The sequence below is a fragment of the Pristiophorus japonicus genome, chromosome 16 (genome assembly GCF_044704955.1).
Source record: "Pristiophorus japonicus isolate sPriJap1 chromosome 16, sPriJap1.hap1, whole genome shotgun sequence".
NCBI lineage: Eukaryota > Metazoa > Chordata > Chondrichthyes > Pristiophoridae > Pristiophorus > Pristiophorus japonicus.
The window spans coordinates 17,308,001-17,335,049 of record NC_091992.1 but is presented as its reverse complement, the minus strand read 5'-3'; the positions used below and the strand labels follow the sequence as shown (position 1 = coordinate 17,335,049).

The 27,049-nt window shown below is 43.2% G+C and overlaps 1 protein-coding gene across 4 annotated transcripts in view; it reads left to right on the top strand.

Annotated features, from left to right (window-relative positions):
* The first annotated feature begins 326 nt into the window (after positions 1 to 326).
* The window catches only part of LOC139226357 (vascular endothelial zinc finger 1-like), a 36,392-nt gene continuing 9,669 nt past the window's right edge, over positions 327 to 27,049 (top strand). For 2 of the 4 annotated variants that reach the window (XM_070857055.1, XM_070857054.1), the window contains exons 1-5: positions 327 to 435; positions 18,079 to 18,755; positions 20,775 to 20,838; positions 23,127 to 23,298; positions 26,058 to 26,252. In XM_070857055.1, coding sequence (XP_070713156.1) covers positions 403 to 435; positions 18,079 to 18,755; positions 20,775 to 20,838; positions 23,127 to 23,298; positions 26,058 to 26,252 — 1,141 coding nt within the window. In that variant the 5' untranslated portion in view covers positions 327 to 402. The remainder of the gene's footprint in view (positions 436 to 18,078; positions 18,756 to 20,774; positions 20,839 to 23,126; positions 23,299 to 26,057; positions 26,253 to 27,049) is intronic. The other 2 variants (XM_070857057.1, XM_070857056.1) reach the window with 1 other exon arrangement.

The window sequence follows — 27,049 nt, the reverse complement described above, 5'->3', positions numbered from 1 at the left end:
TCACTCAAGTCATGTCTTTGCAAAATTAAATAAATAACTTGAGGCTTATAGATTGGGGACAAAAGGGTGAAACTGCCCTTTGAATTTTGCAACTCGAGTGCTTCTGGAACAACGTGGGAGCTTTATTTTGAAGCCTGGAGTGTGTGTGCAGCCAAAGTGACAGCTTGTGATTGCGTGTGCACGGTGGCACCCTGGAGAGGCTGCTGTGTGGGACTCCCCCACTGCCTCGGCTTCCCCTGCCACACACCTCCCTCTCAGCACTTGGTTGCACCCGAGTCAGTCGGGGAGGGAGGGTGAGAGGTGACAGGAAGTGGCAGCGGCGGCCATGTTGGCCCCAGCGCTGTGTTTGGAGCAGCTTTGTTGTGGCTTCTGCTCCGTGTTTACTTGCTGTCCGGAGGCGAAATGGAAGCGACCTGGGGCGCCTTTATATTTCAGGTGAGGGGAGCCGGGCAGCAACCGGGCCCGAAGTAAGGCGTTGGAATTTGAAGCTCGAGTCGGCATTTTGAAGTAAAGGGTTGGGGAAGTTTTTTTTTGTTGCTTGCTGCCTCGCTCTCTCTCTCTCTCTCTCTCTCTCCCAGGGTTTAGCTCAAGACCAGCCCAGCCAAGCACCATTATCATGCTCAGGCATCCAGCTGCTTTCTAACCCGGTAGTGCATCCCTCACTCAAGAAAACACTTAAAAATATTATAAAAAGCACAAAAGGATAATGGAGAATTCAGCCAATTTAAAATATATATATTGCAGCCAACAATTAACAGCCTTAGAATCAATCAAGGGAATTTAAAATTTAATTTACTATTAAGGTTTTTTTTTACCCCCAATTTCAATATATGTAATACGCAGTAAGTCACATCAGTCAGGGGAATTAGGAGTTTAATTTACTGTTAAGGTTTCCCCTCCCCAGTTTAAAATATATGTAATATGCAATAAGTTGCAGAAACAGTCAGCTGAGCAAGTGGGACCCAACCTTCCTTCCCATCCTCAGTCAACCTTTGATTATTGTGTTAAGTGTTTTTTAAAAAAAAAATCTGTTGCTTGCATGCGATTTATGTTATTTTTTAAATCTTTCCATCCACTATGCAATTAAACTAATTTTATGCAACTTGTTTAAATTTAGTATAGAATATGCAATGTTACAGATTAGGGCTGCTCCTACCAAACACTGAAGTAGTGGTTAATTTACAGATTTTTTTTTTCTCAAGTCACTTAGTGGAATCTTTGCTTTCAGTGAAAGCTGTACAAAATACATAGACTTGTCCAAAAGCAGTGAGGTTTCCTGTACTTGAATGTGTGATTTTTAATATTTGTCAAAAGAAAATGTTGTGTTGTGATGGTCTTGTAAAGCTGTTTTCTTAGACGCAAACCTGCTTGCCCTCTGTTGAAATTTATAAAAAAAGAAAGACTAAGCTCTGGAGCTCCCTCCCTAAGCCTCTCCGCCCCTCTACCTCTCTTTCCTCCTTTAAGGCGCTCCTTAAAACCAACCTCTTTCATCTGCCGAAATTATTTCTTGTGTGACTCGGTGTCAAATTTATCTGTTTTGTCTTGTAACACTGCTGTGAAGCACCTTGGGACATTTTACTACGTTAAAGACACTATATAAATAAAAGTTGTCATATAGCGCCTTTCACGACCATCGGACATTTCAAAGCGCTTTACAGCCAATTAAGTACTTTTTGAAGTGTAGTCACTGTTGTAATGTAGGAAATGTCACTTCAACATCACTTTTAAAAAAAAAAAACAATGTTGAGATTTGTGCACTGGAAGTGTTAAATGTCCTCATTTCCAGTTTTGGTGATTTGAAGCAAATTTATTCAGAAGTTAACATTGCTTCTCAACTGTGTTGTGTAATACAGAAACTGTTAATTATATATTTAAAAACCCAGGAGAAATCCTGAGCCAGTATTGTGCTACGTGATACTGAGCTTTTATTTACCCGAGTAAGTCCACGAACGTGCATGTGTAGTGTAAATAACTTGTGCCAGTATGACATCCCATGACAAATCCGGCACATTGCTACACTTTTACTCTGCGTGGCACAAGTTGGTGCCTGGCTACTATAGTTTGGTATCAAATTCTGGAGACAGTGAAAATGGCTATTTGTGAGTGGATTTGAGTGCTGCCTTACTCGTGTTTGACCAGAAAATCCCAGTTTCAATCCCTGGTCTTTGCTAAGTCAGCTGATTTCAGCTGGAGTGGGAGTAGAAACAATTGGGTCTCAGTGCTCCTGCGTTAAGGAGGAGAAAACTGTCCAGGGTTTCTCTTAAATGCTATCCAGCAATTCCTGCTGTCAGTGCATATGTGTGTATGCAGAGTGAGGACAGAATTAGACTTGGTAGTGATTTTCATTATGATTAAATGACTCCCTTTCGTGGCTGTAGATGAATAATAATTTGGTTAGGTACAGGAGGACTTGTGGAACCATATCCCAGCAAGAAGTTAAGCATTCATCAATATCAACTTGCATTTATGTAGCGCCTTTAACATAGTAAAACGTCCAAAGGCACTTCACAGGAGCGTTATCAAACAAAATTTGACATTGAGCCACATCAGGCGATATATGGGTAGATGACCCAAAGCTTGGTCAAAGAGGTAGGTTTTAAGGAGCATCTTCAAGCAGGAAAGGGAAGTCAAGGGGTGTAAAGGTTTATGGAGGGAATTCCAGAGTTTAGAGCCTGGACAGCTGAAGGCACAGCTGCCAATGGTGGAGTGATTAAAATCGGGGATCCTCAGATATCTTGGAAAGTTGTAGGGCTGGAGGTGGTTAGAGAGATAGGGAGGGGCGAGACAATGGAGGAAATTGAAAACAAAGATGAGAATTTTGAAATCGAGGTGTTGCTTAACCGGGAGCCAATGTAGGTCAGCGTGCACAGGGGTGATGGGTGCAAGTTAGGACACGGGCCGCAGAGTTTTGAATGACATCAAGTTTAGGGAGGGCAGCAAGTGGGAGGCCGGCCAGGAGTGCATTGGAATAGTCGAGTCTAGAGATAACAAAGGCATGGATGAGAGTCTCAGCAGCAGATGAGCTGAGGCAGGGATGGAGGTGGAAATAGGCGGTCTTAATGATGGCACGGCTGTTACCGCAAGAGTGTGTCTCGAGGGGAGGGAGAAAATAAAGAGTCTGCTCGTGAGCTACGTGCTTTCATTGTGTTGAAAGTTTTGTTCACTTCTGGGCACCCCACCTTAGGAAGGATATATTGGTCTTGGAGGGAGTGCAGTGTACATGACCAGAATAATACCTGAACTCCAAGGGTTACATTACGAGGAGAGATTATACAAACTAGGGTTGTTGTCCCTGGAATTTAGACGGTTAATTCGTGATTTGATCGAATTTTTCTAGATATATTAAAGGGAACTGATAGGGTAGAAAGCAAGAACCCCTTTCCACTGGTTGGGGAGTGTAGGACTAGGAGGGCACATCACCTAAAATTTAAGAGCCAGGCCTTTCAGGAGTAAAGTTAGGAAACACTTCTACACACAGGGTGGTAGAAGTTTGGAACTCTCTTCCGCCAACAACAGATTATGCTAAGTCAATTGTTAAATTTAAATCTGAGATTTTTATTAACCAACTATATTAAGGAATATGGGCCAGAGTTGGGTCATAGGTTAGCCATGATCTCATTGAATGGCGGAACAGGCTCAAGGGGCTTAATGGCCTACTCTTGTTCCTATTTTCCTATATGTTACAGCAAAAACAACTTGCATTTGTGTGGTGCCTTTTAACATAAATCATCCCAATGCTTCACAAAGGCAAAAGATAAATCAAACAGGTAGAGGATTTAGGAGAGATGGGGCTAGGAGTGGGACAATTGAGAGAGAGACGGGGTGTGGAGAGTTAGCTGGATAAAGTAGGTTGAGAGATTTTTAAAGGCAGTGAGGGAAATAACATGACCAATGTTTCGGTAGAGGACTCGAGGGTGGGGCTGAAAGGTCTGCCATCAAGTAAGGAACACTGAAAAGGGATACACAGGAGCCCAGAGCTTAAGAATCAGAGGGTGGGTGAGGCTATGGAGGAATGTTAAATTTGGTGAATAGGGTGCTCGTGGAGGTTAGCAAGATCGGTGAATGAGACCTAATGTGGCAAAGGATGCCGATGGTGCGGTTTTGGAGAAATTGGCCGTTGTATAGAGACTTTAGGGTGAGGGTGTTTGAGAAGTTGATTACTGTATTAAGAAACTACAAATGTTCCTTTGTAAATGTATCTTGCCTGCTGTGTTAAAGTGACAAACTACTTGGTTTTTGGCTGCAGATTGCATACTTTTGACAATAGCGTTACTATTTTGCGTTGAAAGATATGCTGTGTTCCACTTATTTATTGTCCAGTTGTGTCTTATTTTCTGAAGGTAGTGACTAGTGATGGCGTATGGTTTTATAAGAGCTGTCCACCCTCTGGTAGTTCATCAAAATGGCCATTCTTCGCCTGAGCCTGGTATCGGTGTCGGCAGAATGCCTCACCATGCCTGAACCTATCCTTGCCGACTATTGGACATTTTTCAGCAGGTGTCATTGGAAGAAATCAGGAGCAGGAATCCTGCCCCCTCCCCCCGTTCCTCCCTAGTCTAGGCTTGTTGAGGACAATTGTAGGACTCTACTACAATGCTGGCCAATTCTATTGAGCATCTAAACCTGGGACGTTCTTGATGTTTTTCCCATTTTAATCGATCAAGTTAAGTTTGCTTAACTTGTCACAAAAGAGGAAGCCTCTTATTTGTTGAAATTAAACTGAAATGGCAAGACTAATTTGATCATCCTAATTTTTCTGCTTTTTTAAATGTGAATGTTCTCATTCAGTGTCGTTGACATCACTGGAGTGATCGAGTCTAACTGTGAGCGAGGAGCCATTGTACAAGTTTGAAATAATAATGTTGCTGAAGTACCTTGGGCCAATGGATGGACTGATCGTTGGCTGGTTTATATAGTCTGACTCAGTAACCCCTCCAGGAGAGTGTTTTTCTGCCAACGTCATTAACACTTGTTATTTAATTCAAAGTAAGGAAAGGATAGGAAATAAATTACAATGAGAATTTAAAAAAAAACTTACAGCAACATTCAATATTTTTTAATATTTAATCTGTTGAAGAAAATTCTGTGTGTATAGTTATAGGGATTAAATTGTAGGAATTTAAAGTCTTAGCCCCACACCCCCTGCAATTTTCCCTGATCTGAAAGTGGTGACTTGTTATTTTTTGGTAGGCTTCAGCTCTCTAGTATTGTGTACAATTAGCAATTTTCATGTGTGACTCTAGACAGTGAATGCTGATAAGCTGTCTAACCTGGGAGGAGGAGAGGTCATGGACTGAACATACCCTCACCCATTGTCCATACATAGACTCATGGGTCGCTTTGCTGGTTCAGGAGCAGGAACCCTGGCTGATGTATTTTTCCATCCATCTCTCTGCTATTCCCACGTCCAAGGGCGCAGCGGCATCGGTGCCATGCCTGAACGCTAACTCGGTACAGACCCGGGATCAGACATTTTTTTGTTAGCTAGTTAGTTGCCTGACGTGCAGACCCATTTACATGCTTTTTAAAAATAAAAATATTTTTGCGCTCATCAAATGTGGGATATTGTTGTCGGGAGAATGGAACACTTCTTTAAATGCAAGTTGTTTCTATTTCAGACACCCAGTGTCAAGTCCTCCCAGATCGGGTAGAGCAGTTAGATATGGAGTTAGCCTCTTTGCTCCAACAATGTACTTCATACCTTCCAAGCTCAAGCACACTCTCACTGCACTAATGTGGCATTCTGTTCCATTTCTCAATCGGCTATCCCTAGGCCTGTCTGACATTACCAATTTGTGCTGAAATAGGGGTCATTTTGTGCTGTCGGTCCGGGCTTGCACGGCTTTGGATCAAGGTTGCACAAACTTAATTTCATACAGGACTTTAAAAGCTAGCAGCAGATACTTTCATTCAACCAGGATTTGAGCCCAAGTCCCAGAAATGAACAGCCATTGCCTAATGCACTGTGTCACCAATTCCAATGCTGGAATATTTTTATAACTGAGCTACTGAGAAATCCACCTAAGTGGAGAGTCTGTTTGCCTGATATGCACTGCAAACACTTCCCCTGCTGCCCTCCCAGAAAGGCCGCACTCTACTTACATAAACTATGAGAACATAGATGCAGGTTGCCAAGAGCCAACTCTTGGATGTAAGAGGGCACTGCTGAAGTTTAAGCAATTAAAGCTGCACAGCTTGCCAGCACCGAGCACAGGTAAGTTTGATCGTTTATCTCGAATTATTCTGTCCTTTGGCGCACTACCCAGCAGAGTTGCCTGCAGCTGAGTGAGAAGAATCTGGGTCATTGAATATACTCAAGGTGGAAAGAGAGAGATGTTTGAACAACTGGGGAGTGGGCAGGGAAGTGGAGTTGAGGCCAAGATAAGACCAGCCATGATCGTATTAAATGGTGGAGCAGGCTCGAGTGGCCGAATGGCCTACTCCTGCTATTATTATCCTATCCACCAGTAAGGGTCTGTTATCCCTAAAACATTGACCCACAGATCAAACCTGGCACTGCACTGCTATTTGTGGCCCGGTGCCATGCCATGCACTGCATTTATCTACCAAACCATTGGGGAATCGATTGTTTAAAAAAAATGTTATGTATGTAACGTGGACAGGTAATTTTCAGAGTAACAAATACTTCGAAGTGATTTCAAACTGGAAATCCCGATTGAACGGGGATTCATAGTGACACTCCTGCAGTTTCGAATTGAATGCCAAGCTAAAACCATTCTAGGTTACTTCAGGGTTAGTTTTGTTCTTTTTAGAATTTGAGATGTATTGCTAAAAGTTGCTTTGTCACTGAAAGATTAATGACTGTGATTTGCTGGCTATTACTGTAATACCTTGGCTGGCCTTTGTGCATTCGGCTGCAGCTGGTAGGTGTGTGGATAAGCTTCCATTCTTTTCTTCACTTCCTCCTCTGTTATCGAGCACCCTTGGTCTCACTGCCAGGCTTTCAGACTTCCTGCGTTGTCTTTTTGATCTAGGAGCAAACAATGTGTAGAGGGTGGGCGTGTGTTTGTGGGGATTTATCAGAGAGTGATAGTAGAGTTCCACGAAGATTGGCTTTTGTTGGAATTTTTGTAGTATCACTGGATCCTGAAGGCAGTGTATTTAGTTTGAAGGTAGCCTACTAAGGTGGAATTTTCTGGGTGTGGTGGGATTGTTCTGCCGCTTATAAAAAGGCAGAATCTGGTGCCTGCTGGCATTGGTCTAATCTGCCGATGTCTTGTGATGGATTAGGAACCCACTTATGGTGAATCCATTCCCCATTGTACCAGATTGGGGAAAGAGCCAAATGGTGCAGAAGCATTCTCGAGGAACTGCAGACCCGTTTCCAGGACCACTGTACCTTACAAATGGCCCACACATTCCATGCCTCAATTGTGGAATTTAACTACACTGGGCAGCAATACAGAAGGCAGAGAGAGCACACCTCACAATCCCCACAGGCCTTGGCCTATAGCGATCCGCTTGTGAGCAACTCTTCGGCTGGAACATGTAGCCTTAACACAACTGTCACTGTACAATGGTAGCACCCCACTGTGCTACAATGCATTCTCTCCCCTTACTAAGTATGAGTGAAACTTCTGTAGTACTTACGCCAGTTGGAAAAGATATGTTAGGATTCAGCTTGGAAGTCAGTAAATACTGGACAGTTTGAAGCACATTCCTGAAAGGTCACTGAACCCAGGCCTCCCACATGGCACAGACCACCAGGTTAGAAAAGCGTAATGAAACCGCACACTTAACAAGCTGTCTCCTAGTGCTCTGCAAAGAACAACACCTAACCCTACATGTATGCAAGATTCTTTATCACCCGATCCAACTGAACCCCAGAGATTGTCGTCAAATTATCCTGAGCTCAAACTGCATGCTGTTCCCAACATGACTATGCCACACTGACTATCCAAATGTGTACCTTTTAAGTATTGTGACAAACTGAACAGTGCTGTCACAAAATATAAGCATGTTTTCTTAAAGAAAAATTAATTTAAAAAATACTTTAAATTGGGCATGTTTCACATGGGTAGGAATCCTTGACCTAAATGCACACAATGTCAGTTCATACAATGGTCACAGGATGGACTGAAGCACAGGACTGATTCCTGGTGCTACTACATTTCTGTGCCTGTGCCAGTCCTGTTGCTGTGTCTCTCTGTCTGTCTTGCACCTAATGTTGCCTTTTCCTGCCCGAGTCTGGATGCACTGGTTATTAGCAACTTGCAGTAACCAGCTAGTTAATCAATATGCGCTCTGCTTACTGGCGTTTTAAAGCTACTCTTTAACTCAACATTTATAATTCTCGTTTTAAGCAGCAACTGGTTACTCCATGATGAGATAAGTAGGATGAGATCAAGTATTGACACTCGGGTAAGCAGGGGGTGAAGAGGAGTTTTGCATTTATACTCTACCATTTATTAGGTCCCAGTGTTTCTCACAAAACAAGTTACTTTGAAGTGCAGTGCCTGTAGCTTTATGTAGGCAAATGTGGCAGCCATTTCACACACAGCAATGAGATAAATCACCATTTAATCTGTTTTTTTTGGTGGTGTTGGCTTTACATTTTATCTGAAGGACAGCACCTTCAGCATTGCAGCGATCCCCAGTGCTGCAGTGCAGTGACATTAGCAAAAAAAATATAAGCAGCATATATAACAGTTTGGGTATGCTGCAGTCACATATATACAGTGAAAAGTTAATTAATTGTGCAAATAACTAGTTCTGCAATAATGTGATGAGTTCCCTGATGGCTCAGTGGGTGACTCTGTCTATTGAGATACCAAGACACCCTAACCAGAAAGATCCTAGATACAGTCACTGGTCTCTGCTGATCTCAGCCAGTGCTGAGTGGAAGCGATACTCCAACTGGCCTCAGATAAGGGAAAAATTAGCCAGTGATTCCTAGCAAGTGCTTGTGTGTAGATGTTGGTTGAGAAAAGGTTGGGCTTGACTGTGATGCCCCTGTGGTTGAATAACATGCTGTCTGGGTGAAGAATGACCCACTTAGACAAGGTGCTGTAGCAGCAGTGCTATACAGCTGCATGAGTCAGCACCTTCAGTACAGGAAGGCAAAGAATAAAATGAAAGAAATAGCACAACTGGTATATAATGGCTGCAGTTCAGTCTTTTGAGAGACTGTTGAAAGTCATAAAAGCTTGAACTTCAATCTCCTAATGTAATCTCATCAGAACACCTTAATTAAATTGCAATCATAAAATGCTTCCTTGGTAATCATTATTTATGTACTTTCCACATTTTTGCATTTGTCTAGCACTAATTCTGGTGAATTGAAACAGTTGAAATTTTAGTTGTGCTGTGTTTTTCCAACACTTCAGAGACTGAGCATTTGTTGCAATTTTGCTTTGACAGATATAACTTTGTTTTCGCATTTGCTGTGGGCTTGATATTGGCGGTTGCTCTAGAAAGCAGCGCACAGTATTGTAATTTTGGGCAGTTACAGTTGTGGGAAGGCATACTGATAAAGAATGTGTAGACATCAGTGAACAGGCTGTTAACCCATTATCAGGAGCATGCAAATCTAATAAGCTACTTGGCGAGTGCTGCATTCTGACAAAAAACAACGTACATTTATCTTGTGTCTTTAACGTAGGATAAACGTCCCAAGGTGCTTCAGTCATAGTCAGACAGAAATAGACGCCGAGTTGAAGGACTTATTAGGAACGATGACCAAAAGCTTGCTCAAAGAGATTGGTTTTAAAGAAGTGGAGGGGTTTAGGGAGGGAATGCCTGGAGGATGGGGCCTAGATGGCCATAGACACAATGAGCTGAAGGGAGAAATGGTATGCACAAGAGGCCAAAGCTGGAAGAATGGAGAAGTCTGGCAAGGCTCCGAAGGAAACATAGAAACATAGAAAATAGGTGCAGGAGTAGGCCATTCGGCTCCTCGAGCCTGCACCGCCATTCAATAAGATCATGGCTGATCATTCCTTCAGTACCCCTTTCCTGCTTTCTCTCCATACCCCTTGATCCCCTTAGCCGTAAGGGCCATATCTAATTCCCTCTTTAATATATCCAATGAACTGGCATCAACAACTCTCTGCGGCAGGGAATTTCACAGGTTAACAACTCTGAGTGAAGAAGTTTCTCCTCCTCTCAGTCCTAAATGGCCTACCACTTATCCTAAGGCTATGTCCCCTGGTTCTGGACTTCCCCAACACCGGGAACATTCTTCCTGCATCTAACCTGTCCAGTCCTGTCATAATCTTATACGTTTCTATGAGATCCCCTCTCATCCTTCTAAACTCCAGTGAATAAAGGCCCAGTTGATCCAGTCTCTCCTCATATGACAGTCCAGCCATCCCTGGAATCAGTCTGGTTGACCTTCGCTGCACTCCCTCAATAGCAAGAACGTCCTTCCTCAGATTAGGAGACCAAAACTGAACACAATATTTCAGGTGAGGCCTCACTAAGGCCCTTTACAACTGCAGTAAGATCTCCCTGCTCCTATACTCATCCCCTAGCTATGAAGACCAACATACCATTTGCCTTCTTCACCGCCTGCTGTACCTGCATGCCAACCTTCAATGACTGATGAACCATGACACCCAGGTCTCGTTGCACCTCCCCTTTTCCTAATCTGCTGCCATTCAGATAATATTCTGTCCTTGCGTTTTTGTCCCCAAAGTGGATAACCTCACATTTATCCACATTATACTGCATCTGCCATGCATTTTCCCACTCGCCTAACCTGTCCAAGTCACCCTGCAGCCTCTTGGCGTCCTCCTCACAGCTCACACCGTCACCCAGTTTAGTGTCATCCGCAAACTTGGAGATATTACACTCAATTCCTTCATCTAAATCGTTAATGTATATTGTAAAGAGTTGGGGTCCCAGCACTGAGCCCTGCGGCACTCCACTAGTCACTGCCTGCCATTCTGAAAAGGACCAGTTTATCCCGACTCTCTGCTTCCTGTCCTTAAACAGGAGTATGAGGATTTTAAATTGTCAGAGATGGGAGATTGGGAGCCCATGTAGGTCAACAAGAATGAGGTGCAGATCAGAGACAGCAGAGTTTTGGATGAGCTGAAGTTTATAGAGAATGGAGGGTGGGAGGCTGCCCAGGAGAGCATTGAAATGATCCAGCCTGGTGGTGACTGGTGCATGGATTAGGATTTCAACAGTAGATGAGCTGACGCAGGGTTAGGTGGGCGATGTTTGAGGTGGAAGCTCAACTCGGGATCAAATAGGACTTTGAGGATGCACACCATCTGATTCAGCCTGAGACGAGGGCCGTGGTGAGGGTTGTGATTGGTGTCAAGGGTACAGTGCTTGTGGCGGGGGCCAAAGACGAACCTTTTGGTCTTTCCAATGCTTAACTGGGGGAAGTTGAAATCCAAGACTGGATGCCTGACAACAGAGGCCGTGGAGGGGGTCAAAAGAGGCGGAGTTGGGCGTACGTGGGGAAGTAGAACCCCTCTCTTTGGATGATATTGCCAAGGAGCATCATGTGGATGAGGAAAACATAGAAACATAAAAAAATAGGTGTAGGAGTAGGCCATTCGGCCCTTCGAGCCTGCACCACCATTCAATAAGATCATGGCTGATCATTCCTTCAGTACCCCTTTCCTGCTTTCTCTCCATACCCCTTGATCCCTTTAGCCGTACGGGCTATATCTAACTCCCTCTTGAATATATCCAATGAACTGGCATCAACAACTCTCTGAGGTAGGGAATTCCGCAGGTTAAGGAAGAGAAGGGGATCAAAGTTAGATCCTTGGGAGACTTCCGAGGTAATGGTGCGGGGGCGAGAAGAAAAGCCACAGCTGGAGATGTTCTGGTTATGATTGGACAAGTACGAGTGCAACCAAGCTAGGGAGTCCGACTGAGCTGGATAATGGAGTGGTGGAGGAGGAGGGTGGTGTGGTCGACCGTGTTAAAGTCTGCTGAGAGGCTGCACGGTAACAGGATGTTACTGTGATATTGCTTTGAGCTGTTTCCGTGCTGTGGCACTGGCAGATCATAATTCAAAAACTTGTTGGGAGAGTTCAAAAGCGGACCTACTTTGCTTCGCACACGAATGGTGAGGTTCTTAAGTTGATGCTTATTTTGCATATTCTCATAAATTGCTTTGTTTGTAATCGTGGTTCAGTAAAGCCTGTATTTCTTAGCAGGGCCAGTTGAGGGCACCAGCAATGAAGCTGAGGAGTTCTCCGATGCAAGTTCCCTCCCCCCTCCCACCCCCAACACACACAGCTGCACTGTCCTGGGGAGCCTATGCCAGGTGATTGGGAGAGAGAGTTGATCTCTTTCACAGCAGCAGGTATAAAAAGTGTCAAAGAAAAATGATTGCTTTTTTTCTCCTGTTTGTTCTTGCCTGTTATCCACAGCCTTCACTTCAATTGTAGTCAAGGCAGCAGTTATAACTGCTCGCCAGCACGCTCGGTGCTGCTGTGAGCTAGCTGGCTGCCCAGTCTGTGAAAGCAAGTCTTGGAATATTAATTTTGATTCAGTTCAGCTGTATATATTGGAATTCCTTTCGTTCAGCTGTATTGAAGTTTATTTCTCCTGAAGGAACAGCGTTCCTCGGTTAGCATCGTTGATGTTTTGAAACCCTAAAATTTACATTTTATTAGCGTTCGGTTTGTCAAGATGACTGTTTTCAAATTTTAGAGTTCCCGCCTACCTGTGGACTAGTCCCACCTTAATTTCACTGCGATGCTCTGTCCAATTAACCATCCACTGACAAGTGATCAAAATTGATTGACTGCATTTTTCTTTAGGGAAGAAAAAGCATATTTGGATAGTTATCTCCATCAGGCATGCAAATGAGCAGTATTTTCCTTACTGCAGTGTAGTCGACCCACAATGTACACATCTCATGCAGCCAGCAACACTAGTAAACAGAAATCTACTGGCCTCCAATGTAGAAAGACCCTTTTCTGGTGAGTCTCCCAGTATGATGCCAGAATTCTGTGTTGTTGGCCATGTAAATGTGCTGATCTGATTTGGTGTGTCCGTATGCTTCTGTTGTGACACAAGGACACCGATGGATGAAACTGGCACAATACCAATTTTTTTTCCCTTTCTTGCATGCATGTTGTTGAAAAGCTCACAGCACCAGCATAAGGGATCTGTACGTGTGTGGAACAGTGGGTCATCGTTTTTAGAACCCACCTACGCAAAGGCCAGAACCAGTTCACTGCATAAATGCAGAAGAGTGGTGTATGCAGGCTGCTCTCCTGAAACCCAGACTTGGACAGTGTAGTGATGTGACACCCGGAATTGGAATAGAATGTCTTGGCACAAATGAGAGCCACTGGTTTGCTCACCTGGGGAGGCAGGATTTGCAACTACGCAAACATAGCTTATGTTTCCTTTAAAAACCATTGCAGCCTTTATTATGATCATGTTATAATCCACACATGAAGCCTGCTTTATAGGTGTGGTGTTTGCATGGTTTAGATGACACTTGGCATACTTGAGCAGTGACATAATCAGTAATCTTAAACATCTATTGGTCTTTTCTACATGTAATCTTCTTGCATCACAGCTAAGTCCAGTCTGCCTTTACACCTGACTGTGTCAGCCGTGACTCAGTGGGAGCAATCTCACCTCTGAGTCAGAAGATTGTGGGTTCAAGTCCCATTCCAGAGACTTGAGCACATAAATCTAGGCTGACACTCCAGTGCAGTACTGAGGGAGTGCTGCACTGTCGGAGGTGCCGTCTTTCGGATGAGACGATAAACATCACTCAAACAGATTATCTGGTTGTCATCACATTGCTATTTGTGGGAGCTTGCTGTGCGCAAATTGTCTGCTGCGTTTCCTACATTACAACAGTGACTATACTTCAAAAAGTACTTCATTGGCTGTAAAGTGCTTTCCTTCCTTCCTCTCTTTTCTCTTTTTTCTCTCTCTCTCTATCTCTCTTTCTCTCACTCTCATGCATCATATGGCTAGTACAGGTTGAACCTCCTTTATCTGGAACCCTCGGGACCTGGCTTGTTGTGAATAAAGGATTTTTCCAGATGAGGGGTGGTCATGTTAAATTGGATGGTACAGGTACTGAGCAAGGGGATATTGGGGCTGGGAGTGCGGCAGAGATCATATAGGTGGGCGGTGGATCGCGGGGTCGGGGCGGTGCATCACGAGGTCAGGCCAGCGATTGCGGCAGTCGGCAGTGAGGAAGGACTTCAATTTCTTCATGTCGGAGTTCTCGGCATGTGCCACCTGGTGGCTGGGAATGGTTCTGGACGAGGGGTGGTTCCGAATGAGGGAATTCTGGGTAGGGGAGGTTCAACCTGTAATGAGTCAAAGCCCTGCCTACTGGGTCCCCCATCTCCCCATGAAGAAAATTGCAGCATCACAACGAAGACTGGACAAGTAACATTCAATAAAATCAGCAGTACTATGTATTTTCTATAAAGAGAGAGCTTGCATTGTTGCAGAAGATTACACTGCATCTCGAGGAACTGAACTTGCATGAAAACCCCTGCAACGACACTGTCCCTTTCAATTATTAATGAAGAAAATGTTATTTGATTGCCTGTACCCCGAGGTGATTCTGATTGCAGCTACTGCACTTGAGCCACTCTTTCATTCTGGCTGTATTTTGCCAGAAAGATTAAAGATTATAAGTTACTCCAACTGCTCAAAAGGTTAATGTACCCTGCTGCAGAAAGTAGTCATTGTAGGCAAGGTAGTTAATACATTGGCACACAATTTTTAATGCTGTTCTCCACAATCTACCTTCATCTTCTTTTGCCTTTCTCTTGGGATGGTAAGTGATGCTGGCCAAGCAATAGCCTGACATAGTTGTACTTACAGAATCATATTCATCAGCCAACATCTTTCTTGGTTTTGTTATGGATAGTGTTTTCATCACAGCGGCGCCATTGACCCCCACCTTGGACCCTGTAAAGTTTCAGGTCAAACAAGATCAGTCAAGGAAACCTGCTGATTTCTCCCCCCTCCCATGTTGAACATCACTTGCTGGAAGCTCTGAGAGAAGCAAATGCAGAGAATAAGTACTTAAGAAATAGGAGCAGGAGTAGGCCATACGGCCCCTCGAGCATCCTCCGCCATTTAATACGATCATGGCTGATCCGATCATGGACTTTGGTCCACTTTCCTGCCCGCTTCCCATAACCCCTTATTCCCTTATCGTTTAAGAAACTGTCTATTTCTGTGTGCGAGGATGTCAGTGTCCACCACCAAGAGTGGCTTGGTAGTATAACCACTAGCTGTGTCTTGAAGGACATAGCTGCCAGACTGAACCTGGGCCAACTGGTGAAGGAACCAACACTGAAGTAACCACTTGCTTTATTCCTACCTGTGGCAGACCCATCTCTCCACAACAGAATTGGTGAAGTGACCAATGCACAGTCCTTTTGAGGACAAACTCATCACCATGAGGACATCCTCTAATGTGTATTATGGCACCATCAACGTGATTCAGTAAGGCAGACTAAGAACAGATCTAGCAGCCTAAAACTGAGCATCCATGAGGTGCCGTGGGCCATCGGTAACACATAATTGCACACCACCACCATCAATATCCTCACAACCTGGTACATCCCCATTCCTTGATCACCATCAAGCCAGGATACCAACCCTGAATCAAGGTGGGGTGGGGTGAGGGGAGTCAAAAGACATTGCAGGAGCAGCATCAAGCATACATTAGAATGAGTTAGCAACCTCTGGATACCTGCATACTAAACACCAAAAGCAGCAAACTACAAATGGCTAAGTTGTCCCACAACCAGCAGATCAGAGCAAAACTCTGAAGGTCTTACCCAATTCAGTTGAGAATGGTGGTGGACAACTGAGTAACTATAAACATCACCATCTTCAACCGTGGAGGAGTGCAGCACATGAGCACAAGGGACAAGAAGTGTTTAATAGTGCCGTCAGCTAAAAGTGCTGAGTGGATGTTTCTACCTGGCCTCTCTGGGTCTCCACCACCACACGTGCTACAATCCAGCCTAATTGGTTCACTCCACATGACAATAAGTGGCTGAGTGTGCTGAACACGGCAAAGGCTATGGACTCGACAACCTGGCTGTAGTGCTGAAGACCTGTGCACCAGAGCTAGCCGCTTCCCTGACCAAGCTGTTCCAGTACAGCAATAACACTGGCATCCACCCAACAATGTGGAAGATTACCCAGGTATGTCCTATCCACAAAAAAAAGGTTAAATATAATCTGGCCAATGACACTTCGATCATCAGTAAGATTATGAAAGGAGTCATTGATAGCAATATCTACTCACCAAGACTATCTTCCCGGAACCCGAACTGAGCATTGGTGAATACCATTCGGCTCCAGACATCCTCACAGTCTTGATCCAGATATGGATGAGAGGTGTGAATGCCAGAGAAGAGATGAGAATAGCTGTCTTCGACATCAAGATTACATTCAACTGTGTATGGCACCAAGAGTCCTAGCAAAGCTGAAGTCAATGGAGATCAAAGCAAAACCCTCCAGTGGCTGGAGTCATACCTGTCAACAAATGAAGGTCATGTGGTTCTCCGGAGGACAGTCATTGCCGCCCCAGGACCTCATTCCAGGAGTTCTCTTGGATGAGTGCTCGGTCTTGATCTTCAATGGCACCACCATCATCAAATCCCCCACTATTGACATTTTGGAGGGCACTTTTGACCAAAAGCTTAACTGAATCAGCTTAATAACACTGGCTACAAAAACATGGCAGAGGCTGAAACTCACTCCCTGACCCCTGAAAGTCTCTTCACCATCTATGAAGCTGCAGGCAAGAGTGTGATGGAATACTGACCGATCCCCAGGAGGAGTGAAGTGTCGGCTACACTAGAGATGCTTGACACGATCCAGAATCCAGCAGTTCACTTGATTGGTACTCAATATCCACCCACACCCATCACCACCATACTATGTAACCTACAGGATGCACTGCAGCAACTCACCAAGGTAACGTCAACAGCACCTCCCTCCCCTGTGACATCTACCACTGAGAGGAAGAAGGGCAGAAATGTCATGGGAGCACCATCCTGACTTGGAAACACGTTGCTGCTCCTTTATTGTTGTTGGGCCAGTATTCTGGAGCCTCTTACTCAACACAATTGTGGAGCACCCATCACCATAAGGACGGCAACGGTTCAAAGAGAAGGTCCCCCATTAACTTCTCTGAGCAATTAGTGATGGACAATACATGTAGCCATGCCAGCATTGCCCACATCCGGAGAACAAATTATGATAAAGATATGCTGGGGCACTGTTACTTGCAGCCTCCCCGTATCTTGTCCAAATGCCTATACTCTGCCATTATCACCAGGATGCTTTATCTAAAACTGAGTCAGTATAAATAGGTGAAAAATATTGAAACCTTAACTTGTTGCAACTAAAACAGATGAATGGCATTTAAGTCAGGGACCATAGTAATTTGAGAGTACTGTTAACTTTTGCAATGCAAGAAGTATGAAAATGCCACTAAAATGGAACAAGCTGCTCTGCCAGCCAATTGGACAAGAAGATTTTTAAGCTGCTGACATTACGAAATAAAATTGTTCTGTATTGAGTCCCAAGTCATAACTTTAATTTAGATGAGATATTAAACTTCGAGCCCATCTGTCTCTTTGCAAAATTTTACATCTACCTGAAGATGGAAAGCTGATATCGTGGTCAGCATTCATTCCTCAACCAACCCCGAAACAGTAATTTGTTATTCAGCTCATTTAATGTTTAAGGGACCTTGCTGTGGGCAAATTGGCTGGTGAATTTCTCTACAGACTGGTGACTACTCTTGAAAAGTACTTAATTACTTATGCAATGCTTCAACACATCCTGAGGATCTGAGAAAATGTTGCTGAAATATTAGTTCTTTTCCAAATGTGTCTGTGTATGCGTAATATTCCATTGCCTTTTATTAAGGGTTACACGTTTAGATTGCATGAATCCATCCATCTATTTTTTAGTGTCCTCTTACGGTTGTTGAATATACAGGTGGGGAAAATTTAGATTGTGTAACGAATCATCTAAGGTGAGGAAGGAGGGTTAAGTTCACATGTATAGGAAGGGTCTATAGTGAAGTGTAACAGTGTTGTTTGGCTGATTCTCACTTCTGTTTTGTAGGCAACCGATGTCGCTCAGCAACAACACCAGCAGCATGTGCAGAATAACCTCCTGCCAATACTGCATTCAGCAAGCGAGCCACGTGAGCAAGCGCCCGTGACCACGCTGCCCACCCCTCAGAAAACCCCCGATCCCAAAGAAACGCCGAAACCTACAGTGGTCATAGAGAAGAAAGAGAAAACCCGAACACCCGTGATTTGCAGTTACTGCAGCAAGGCATTCAGAGACAGTTATCACCTCCGACGACACGAGTCATGCCACACAGGAATCAAGTTGGTCTCGCGGCCAAGGAAAGTGCCGACCATGGTTTCGTTGATGTCGTCGGCACCTGGCATTGGTGGCACGGCAACATTGGTGTCGACCGTTGCAGGGATGCTGACTTCGCCCGCCGCTTCCACCTCCACCGTCGCCAGCAGCACCTCGGCAGTCACGGCCAGCAAGAACGCAAACCGACGAGTGAAGAAGAACCACGGCTGCGAACTGTGCGGGAAAGCCTTCCGTGACGTTTACCACCTCAACCGGCACAAACTTTCTCACTCGGATGAAAAGCCGTTCGAGTGCCCAGTTTGCCAGCAACGTTTCAAGAGGAAGGACCGCATGAGTTATCACGTGCGGTCGCATGAAGGGGGTATCAACAAACCCTACATCTGCAGCCTTTGTGGAAAGGGATTCTCCAGGTAACTTAACGGGGTTCGCGAGGTAGTCTGGTAGGGGCAAGTAGCAAAGTGGAGAGAGGTAGGTGAGGTGAGGAAAAGTATGAGCACTAAATTCACAGGGCTAAAAATTTGCCGCCCTTGTGACTTTTTTTTCTGTGACATTTTGCCATTTTTTGGCGAAAAACCAGTTGGCGGGAAATTCAGAGACGTCTTGCGTTGGCGGTTTTTAAGCAACGCTGGGGAGTAGACTGCTGGCGCGCAAGACTCGAAATGTCGCTTTCACAAAAAATTTGGCTTGCCACGCACCCATATTTAGCACGAAAACTACCGGCAGGTAAAAAGCTGCATTGCAGCTCTTGGAGCAGCAGTTCAAGACTGGCAAAAAAGGTCAATTAAATTTGTTGTTTTTTTTTTCCAATGATTCGATTGTTAAGTGTCTTGTGAAAGTTTTGATTTTTTTTTTTGCAATTTTATTTTGTTTGTCCCCCTCCCAAGGCGCCTCTCGCAGTGGTATCGGACTCGGGAGTAAAGTTGCAGAAAATTCGCGGCGCATGCAACGGCGATTTTTACTGCTGTGCAAATTGGAGCGTGAATTTTAAGCTTCGTAGCAGTAGCAAAACGAAAGCGGTATTTTTGGTGCAAAAAATAAAGTTTTCACCAAAAACCACATTTCTAGCCCATGGTATTTTGAGGGATTTGTTCTGTTATGTAGCTGACAACATTCTAGCGTGCATATGTGATGCAAGCCAAATAGATTTGGGGAAATTACCCAAACTTGAATGCTTTCATTGGGAAAGTTGTGTGCTTAGTAGCTTTTCACTGCTCCATGTTTATAAAAAAAAAAAAAAATTTGTATTGCAAGCAAGATGTAGAAAATGTTTTGGCTGTAGGCTTTGGAAGTTTGATACGTAATCGACTGCCAGCAACATAATAGGAATTTGTCACTATATCTAAACTTGTAGCTCACCTTCATACCTATTGGATAAGCAAAAATATTCAGGATGACATCCTGATTGCTGGTCACTGTGACGAGCATATCCAGTCAATATCAAAATATATATCTCTTATAAAGCAAACTGCAATATTTGCTTTCATTATTGTGCTTGTCACGAGACATCCTAGTGTCACTATCTGCTCATGAAAGCAACGACCATGGCTGTGCATTTACTATGAGCACAGTCAGCTTGCAGTCCTTCTACCATCCTTTAATCCCACTGTTTTATTCCATTCCAACTATACTTGAGTCTTGATTGTGACTTTAGAGGAGAGTTTTTGCCTCAGGCTTGCTCTGTGTATGTGCATTTTTTGTTGTTTTACACAGACCATGTCCCAGTTGAATTTAAGAATAACAGCTAATTACTGGTACTGTTCTTTTTCCGAGAAGAACATTTATACCTCTGGCTGCGAAAGAATTGTGTGGCTCAGGGGTGTCCAAGCTGACGATAGAGTGCTAAATGCAGCCTTTGAGTCTTGGCAATCCGACCCTGGAAGCTCCGTTCTGTTTGCACCTATGTTTTTTGCACATTGGCTTTTACTATTTGAATTTTATGAGCCTGCTGGATTCAAAAGGGGCGTTTTGAATGGGTAACTTGTAATAAATATCTATTTGTATCAGTAGTTGAAGTATATGTAAATAATTAGGAAAATAAATGTAAACTTAATATGGTCGCCAAGGCTCCATGGTATGTGGGCACGACACACGATTGGATATATTTGGCTTAGTTTAGCCTTTTAATTTCTAACTGTCTAAACTGGCTTTTATCTAAATTGTTTCCGATCAATGATCCAAAGCTGAATTCTTGGCTCTCTTTCCTGCCCTGGTCCAGAGGCACTGAAGCCAATTATAGCAACTCCCACCGCTGTCCTGGCCGAAATCGGCTAACTGCACAGGCTGATGGTTTGCAGCTTCCTGGGTTGTGTGGATCAGCGTTGTCCTGGATATTCTTACGGAGCCGTCAAGGGGAGCTTTGGGTTGTTGATTTTAAAATGAAAACATTCATTCTGTTTCAATCTAACCCATGGCCTTTCTTTCCTCTCTAGGCCCGATCATCTGAGCTGTCATGTCAAACATGTTCATTCCACAGAGAGGCCCTTCAAATGCCAAGTAACTTTCTATTTTTCTGTTTTAAAGCCAGTGTGTCCAATAAAGAATTGTTCAAAGGTTGTTGGTTTCAAATGATTGTCACAAGTTCCAGAACTGTTCCCCTTTAAACAAAATTACTTTTAGTAATTTTCTTCCTGCACGTCTCTGCTATCTCCATTAGAAGAGGGTGGGGTGGTCCATTGCCAAGTGCTCACAAGGCAGCTCATTGGGTGACCTGCCAGTGCACTTGAGGGGTGCAGGAAAGTTTTACCACTCTCACTTCGTCCCCAGCTCCCCCCTATTTGGGGAGACTGGCAGACTACCGCAAGTCCAGATTCAAGTTGCAATGGGAATATCAATTTGGGTCTTCCAATTGCGATACCAGTGCTCTAGTGTTGACCTGTTCACTGGGACTCACCATTGCTTGCTTTGCTTTATGGCATCTTTAATGTACTTCCCGTTTGAGAAAAAAATAAACAAAGTTGCACATCTTTAAAATTGGGTGCGTGAGCTATTTTACTCCCAAGTTTCTGATAACAGCTTTGTGTAGTGGGAGGAAGATGCTATAAACTGAGACTAAACAAATGTGACCGTTGAAATTGCTGAAAAGATGACAGCCTTGGTCAAATAATCTTCCGAGCTTTAAAGAGGGAAAAATAGAGTTGCGGGAATGTTTTTTTTTAATTGGTAGGTGAGTGACATTTTGAGAATTATTTTTGCCACTGAAGCCCTAAAGATTTTTTTTTGAGAGCTTTGGGTTGAATTTGAGAGCAGAGGAAAATGGGCAATATTGAATGTTTGACCAGGCTATATCGAAAGAACAGTGTTATCTACCCAGTAACATCCAAATATTTTTTTTAGACAAGTACATTATCGGAATCTACCTCTGTTTTATTTCTCCTTCCCATTCGGCATCTTTTGTTTCAGGTTTCCACACTGATCAGAGCGTGAGCTTGGAGGGCATCGTTTCTGTTTTGGGTGGCTTGTCCTTGACTCGTACTGAAATTTCCCTGATCGCCATCAGGAATTGAAACGATAACTCATCAGTGTGGCCGTCCAGAACAAGGGGCTAATATTAGAGCTGGGCCGTTCAGTAGCGATTATCAGAAAGTGCTTCTTCACACAGAGTAGTGGAAATCTTCCCCCAAAAGTCTACTGAGGCTTGGTCAATTCAAAATTTCTACGCTGAGATTTAGATTTTTTGTTAGATGAAGGTATTCAGGGTTACGGGACCAAGATGGGAAAATGGAGTTACGAAACAGCATCAGCCATGACCTAATTGAATAGCAGACAAGCTCGAGGGGCTGAATGGCTTACTCCTGTTCTGTTGTTCGTACTGAGGTGGCACTGGCTGACTGTCCTATATCTGTCTTCAGCTGAGTTCTGAAACAGAGGGCAGAGACCCAAAATGGCAGGTACCATTTTTTAGAGAAAATAAATAAATCATCAAATATTTCCTAATGACCCAGTCATTTTTGCTTAACATTGTATCAGATATTTTCAATTTTATCCATACAGGTGGAGTTTATATTGAAAAACCTTCTGCCACACTGCTTATGGTTGTGGAGTGCCAGCTTGGTTTTAATAAGATGCAACTTTTTTAAAAAAAGCATGCAGAGGCTTCATGTCCTTTTTCATTTCATGTTGTGTACCATTTTCCAGCTAAGCAATCAGGCAGGCTCCCCGCTCCGAGTTCTGCCAGTGCCACTTCAACCAGCCATTGGAGTTGTAAGAGAGTGGCCCATCATGACTCGCCCTCACTTTCTCTCTTTATTATTACTTCTCTCTGCAGGAAAATGTCTTGCATCTGCTCAGTTTCTCCCTGACAGTGCGACTGAGATGTGAAGCTCGCCTTGTGGTGGATTGCAGGCACGGAACTGTGTCCAGCCAATTTGTAGCATAGAGCATTGGTGCTCTAATTGCCTACCTGTGCCCTATCTGTATAATATATTCTACATATCTGTTGTACGATATGTGGATCAAATATTTATGTATATACGTGCACCACCCCCCACACCATGTAAAGTGCAGAGACCTGAAAAATTAATGCAAGCTATGGAAGGGTCATTTGTTTTATGTCTTATTTTCCAAGTACTAAAGAATATGAAATATATTGGCATTTTATGGAACTAGATTTTGTTTTGATATATGGAAGAATTGCTTTAGAAAATAATTTTAATTTAATGGTGTCCAACTGTTAAATATCCTGACCTTTTTAAATAGTTGGTAGTTCTATTTGAAAGGAAGACTGTTGTTATAATAATAGTTTGTAAGAAAATAAAATGTTAATGCCTGACTTGTCTTTATAGACTTGTGATGCAGCTTTTGCCACCAAAGACCGCCTGCGTTCACACATGATACGCCACGAGGGAAAGGTGTCTTGCCACATCTGTGGTAAACTGCTGAGTGCAGCTTACATCTCCAACCACATCAAAATGCATAATCACAACCAAAATCACAACTGCAATGTCTGTAACAAAGGTAGAGTATTTGTTTTTTGCAGAATTCCTTGATGGTCGTAAATACACACAAAGGCTGATTGGTACATAACGTATGGTAGTTCAGTCTGGAAAAATGTGATGTGAAAAAATGTTCCAGAATTAATTCCTAGTTGGTATTAAAGTCACTTTTCCCTGTTTGCGGTGTTAAGCAAAAGATTTCTGTACCTCATGGTGAATGTGTCGTGGTTGAGCTTTCTTCACATCAGCTTTCCAGGTTAATCGGCTTATTGAGCTCCAGCAGTGTAAGCTGGGAACAGCTTCAGCCCGTCATTTTGTTCTCTAAATCATCACCTGCATTTGCAGCTTTAATGGGGGTCTTTCTAGAAGCAAATTGGGTGCCACAAAGCACACTTTAATTAATGTGGGGAACTTTTCGACTATGATCATACCAATTGAGTTCTTTTAAAGTTTGCTGTACAAGTATAATTTAGGAAGCTGTGAAACAAAGAGATTGAATAAACAAACTTTTCAAACTTGGTTCTTCTAACATTACCACCTATTGACATTAATAATCAGATAGTGGCCTGTTTCATTATTCAACAGTTCCAGGTCATCCGTCAGTCAGGTGTTGGTAAAGTTGGAAAGCAGTTGGCAGAAGTTTGATTAACAGTGGTGCTGTGGTGGCATTTGTCTCTTTATGTAATAAATACAGTGTAACTACAAATAAGTTACGCATCTTCCTATCCTGCCCAGCACCCCCCCCCCCCAAAAAAAAATTCCAGACTGCTATTGTGGGTGGTGGATTGCTTAGCTGTTGACATGAAGGTTTTCAGGCTGGAGTCCCATTGCTGCTCAATTAAACACTGCAAGTTTTGTTGTCAAACTATTTGGCTTCCATCTTTGAGAAGAAACACTCTTGACATTGCCTGACTTATCTCAGCTTGAATCGTGTTTTTTGCCAACCCAGTTGTAAATTAAAATGTTTAATGATTGCAGAGAGCTGAAATCCAGACCAGTATCCTCTCCCAGATTATGAAGGATCTAGCGGCGCTGAGCATTGTGCGAGGAGAGTTTTAAAAAAAAAATAAAGCCACTTCCCCTTTTTCTCCACCCCTAAAATCCTTGCTGCTTGAGTTTCTTTTGTAATCTTAAATTAATTGAGCATAAATATCCAGTCCACAGAATCCTTCTACCAGTGCTGCTCCCTCATGGCACTAGGATATGTTTGCAGCTCCTATCATAGCTCAGTGGGTAAGCACAATGCCTAATGTGATCCTGAGGCATACAGATCAACAAAGTCCTAAATTTTAACCCAGCTCATTACTGAATTAACTCCTCATAGATGGAGTGTTGGTAGGTGCGCTGCAATTGGTCTTAAAGTGCCTTACCTTTTTTTCCCTCTTCCCCAAGTTATCAGCCGGGGTTCCTGCTCTTGATTGCTATTCATTGCCCTGTGCTGTAAAGTGTGCATGTACAGACATCAAGTAAGGACCCGTCACAGTTTAATAGCCTGTTCATATTCACTTGTCTGCACTTAAGTTTGAAGAATGAGCACTTGGACGAGACACTAAAGTGCTGTCGGCACCTGTGGAGCCATATCCCTATCATGCTGACTCTCTGACCAGCTCATACTTGTTTAAGTACTCAGTCACTCTGTTCCTGATGATAGATTCCAGTAACTTCTCTATAATTGACATTGAACTGACAGGTCTGTAGTTTTTTGGTTTCTCCCTCCCTCCAGTCTTCAATAATGGAGCAATTTTCCAATCCAAGGACACAATTCCTGACTAGAGAGCTTTGGAACATTATTACAAATGCATTTGCAATTTCCCCACCTGTTCTTTTAATACTCTAGGGTTGAAACCATCAGCTTCTGGAGATTTGTCAACCTTGAGTCTCATTATTTTCTCCATTACCATTGTTTTTACTTGTATTAAATCCACTAAGTACCTCCCATTGATTTATTTTTAGGAGCCCTTGCACATAGTTTGTGCCATCACGTCCAGTGAGTTCCCTCTTGCTGGATTCGTTTTTCCTATATTGTAATAGCCCCTACATTATTAGCTATTTATATTTTACAGCTTTTGTTTTTAAGTTTTTCCCTTCCCAGATGGTATTGACTCTTACCGGGGTACAATTCCATGAGTGCCATCCAGTACATTTTCCAAGTAGTCATTCTTCACTTGTGAGCTTGGAAATTAAGTTTCTCGGCAGGCTATTCAATGTTGTCGGGCCCAATTCTGTCTTCACCTGGCGTACGTACACACACAACTGTCAGAAGAGGTCATGAGCTAGTCATCAAGAGTGGGATGCCTAGCCATTTTTCCCTCTTCCCTCCCCCCCTCTAGCCCAGGGTTGCTGAGCCCAGTTGTAGCATGCAATTGCTGCATAAGTATTGTAACGTTTAAATACCTTTCCAATCGGGTTTCTCACACACATGCCATTTTGCATCAAAATGATTGCAGTGCTGCATTTTGAGTTTTTATGCTGCAAGAGGGTACTTTACTGAAGGAAATCTTTGGTAACAATAGATCAGAATGCCATTGCAGCCATTTGTATAAGGATTCTAAAGGGACGTTGCACAGAATTTTGTGTATCAAATTGTAATACAATATAGCAAGGTTCATTACTGTAATCTTGAAATGTCTTGTCATGATGAAAAGTGTTAACGTGTGATTTTTATCTGAACAAAGTCATTGGTTTAAAAAAAAAAATCAGACTTTTAAATGTCCCAATAGTTGTGGATGTAAAGGTGTCTGTGCTTATTTTTTATCACCTGAAATCCCTATTTTTGTGTAGGTTTCACCACGGCTGCCTACCTTCGGGTCCATGCTCGAAATCACCACGGTGTCCATTACAAGTCTCAAAGATTTGTGTGTGAGCAGTGCGGCCTGCAGTGTCAGTCCCACAACCACCTGATTGGCCACAAGAAAAGTCACATGGCAGAGACCCCAACTTCCAGTGCCCCCTCTGTGGCAGCCGTGGCTTTAAAAGGCAAGCATCTCCTTAACCTGCACCTGGAGAATGCTCCACTCCGACCAGGTCATTTTGTAACTGAAGTCTGCCCTTCTATTGGGATTCTTGTGTTGTGGGGAGATAGGGGGTGGGAGAGAGTTCATCTATTTAAATATGCAATTCTGAAGATTAAGGCAACCCTTTTCTAAAGGAGGATTTCATTTTGATGTAATTGGATAGATACTGATCCGAAAATTTGCTTTTTTTTGCTGGGGCCACAGAGAAAGAAACATTTTTCAATCATCACTTTACCTAATTATCATGTTAAATTCAAAAACCATTTAAGCTTGATGTTGCCTTTCTAATGTATTTGGCACTGATCAAAAGAATCGGATTGCAAAAATTACATTCAGTCTCATTATCTATCATTCCTTTGAGATAAACTTGCAAATTATGAAACTAACCCTCCAGTTTATATGGAGCAGTAATTTCAAAACTGATGGGCATTACGATTTAATGGGGATTTAAATACCCTGTACCTCAGATTTTATATTAACCCTTTACAGTCTTGAATTTAAAGCAATATACGATCTTGCTAACTTGGGTTATAACTGGTGATTGCTTGAAAGCAGCACAGCTTCAAGATGATCAGTGGAAAAGCACTTTCAATACCAAGTGCTGATCCATTTTATGTCTCCGCATTGGGTTTGTAGAAATACGACTCCTGGTTTAAATTAATTACTAGTATTGTTCCAAGCACCACCAAGAAACACTGGCTGTTTTAGGTAGGGTAGAGCCCTATGATACACTTAGTTGATGATATTACTTTTTTAGTC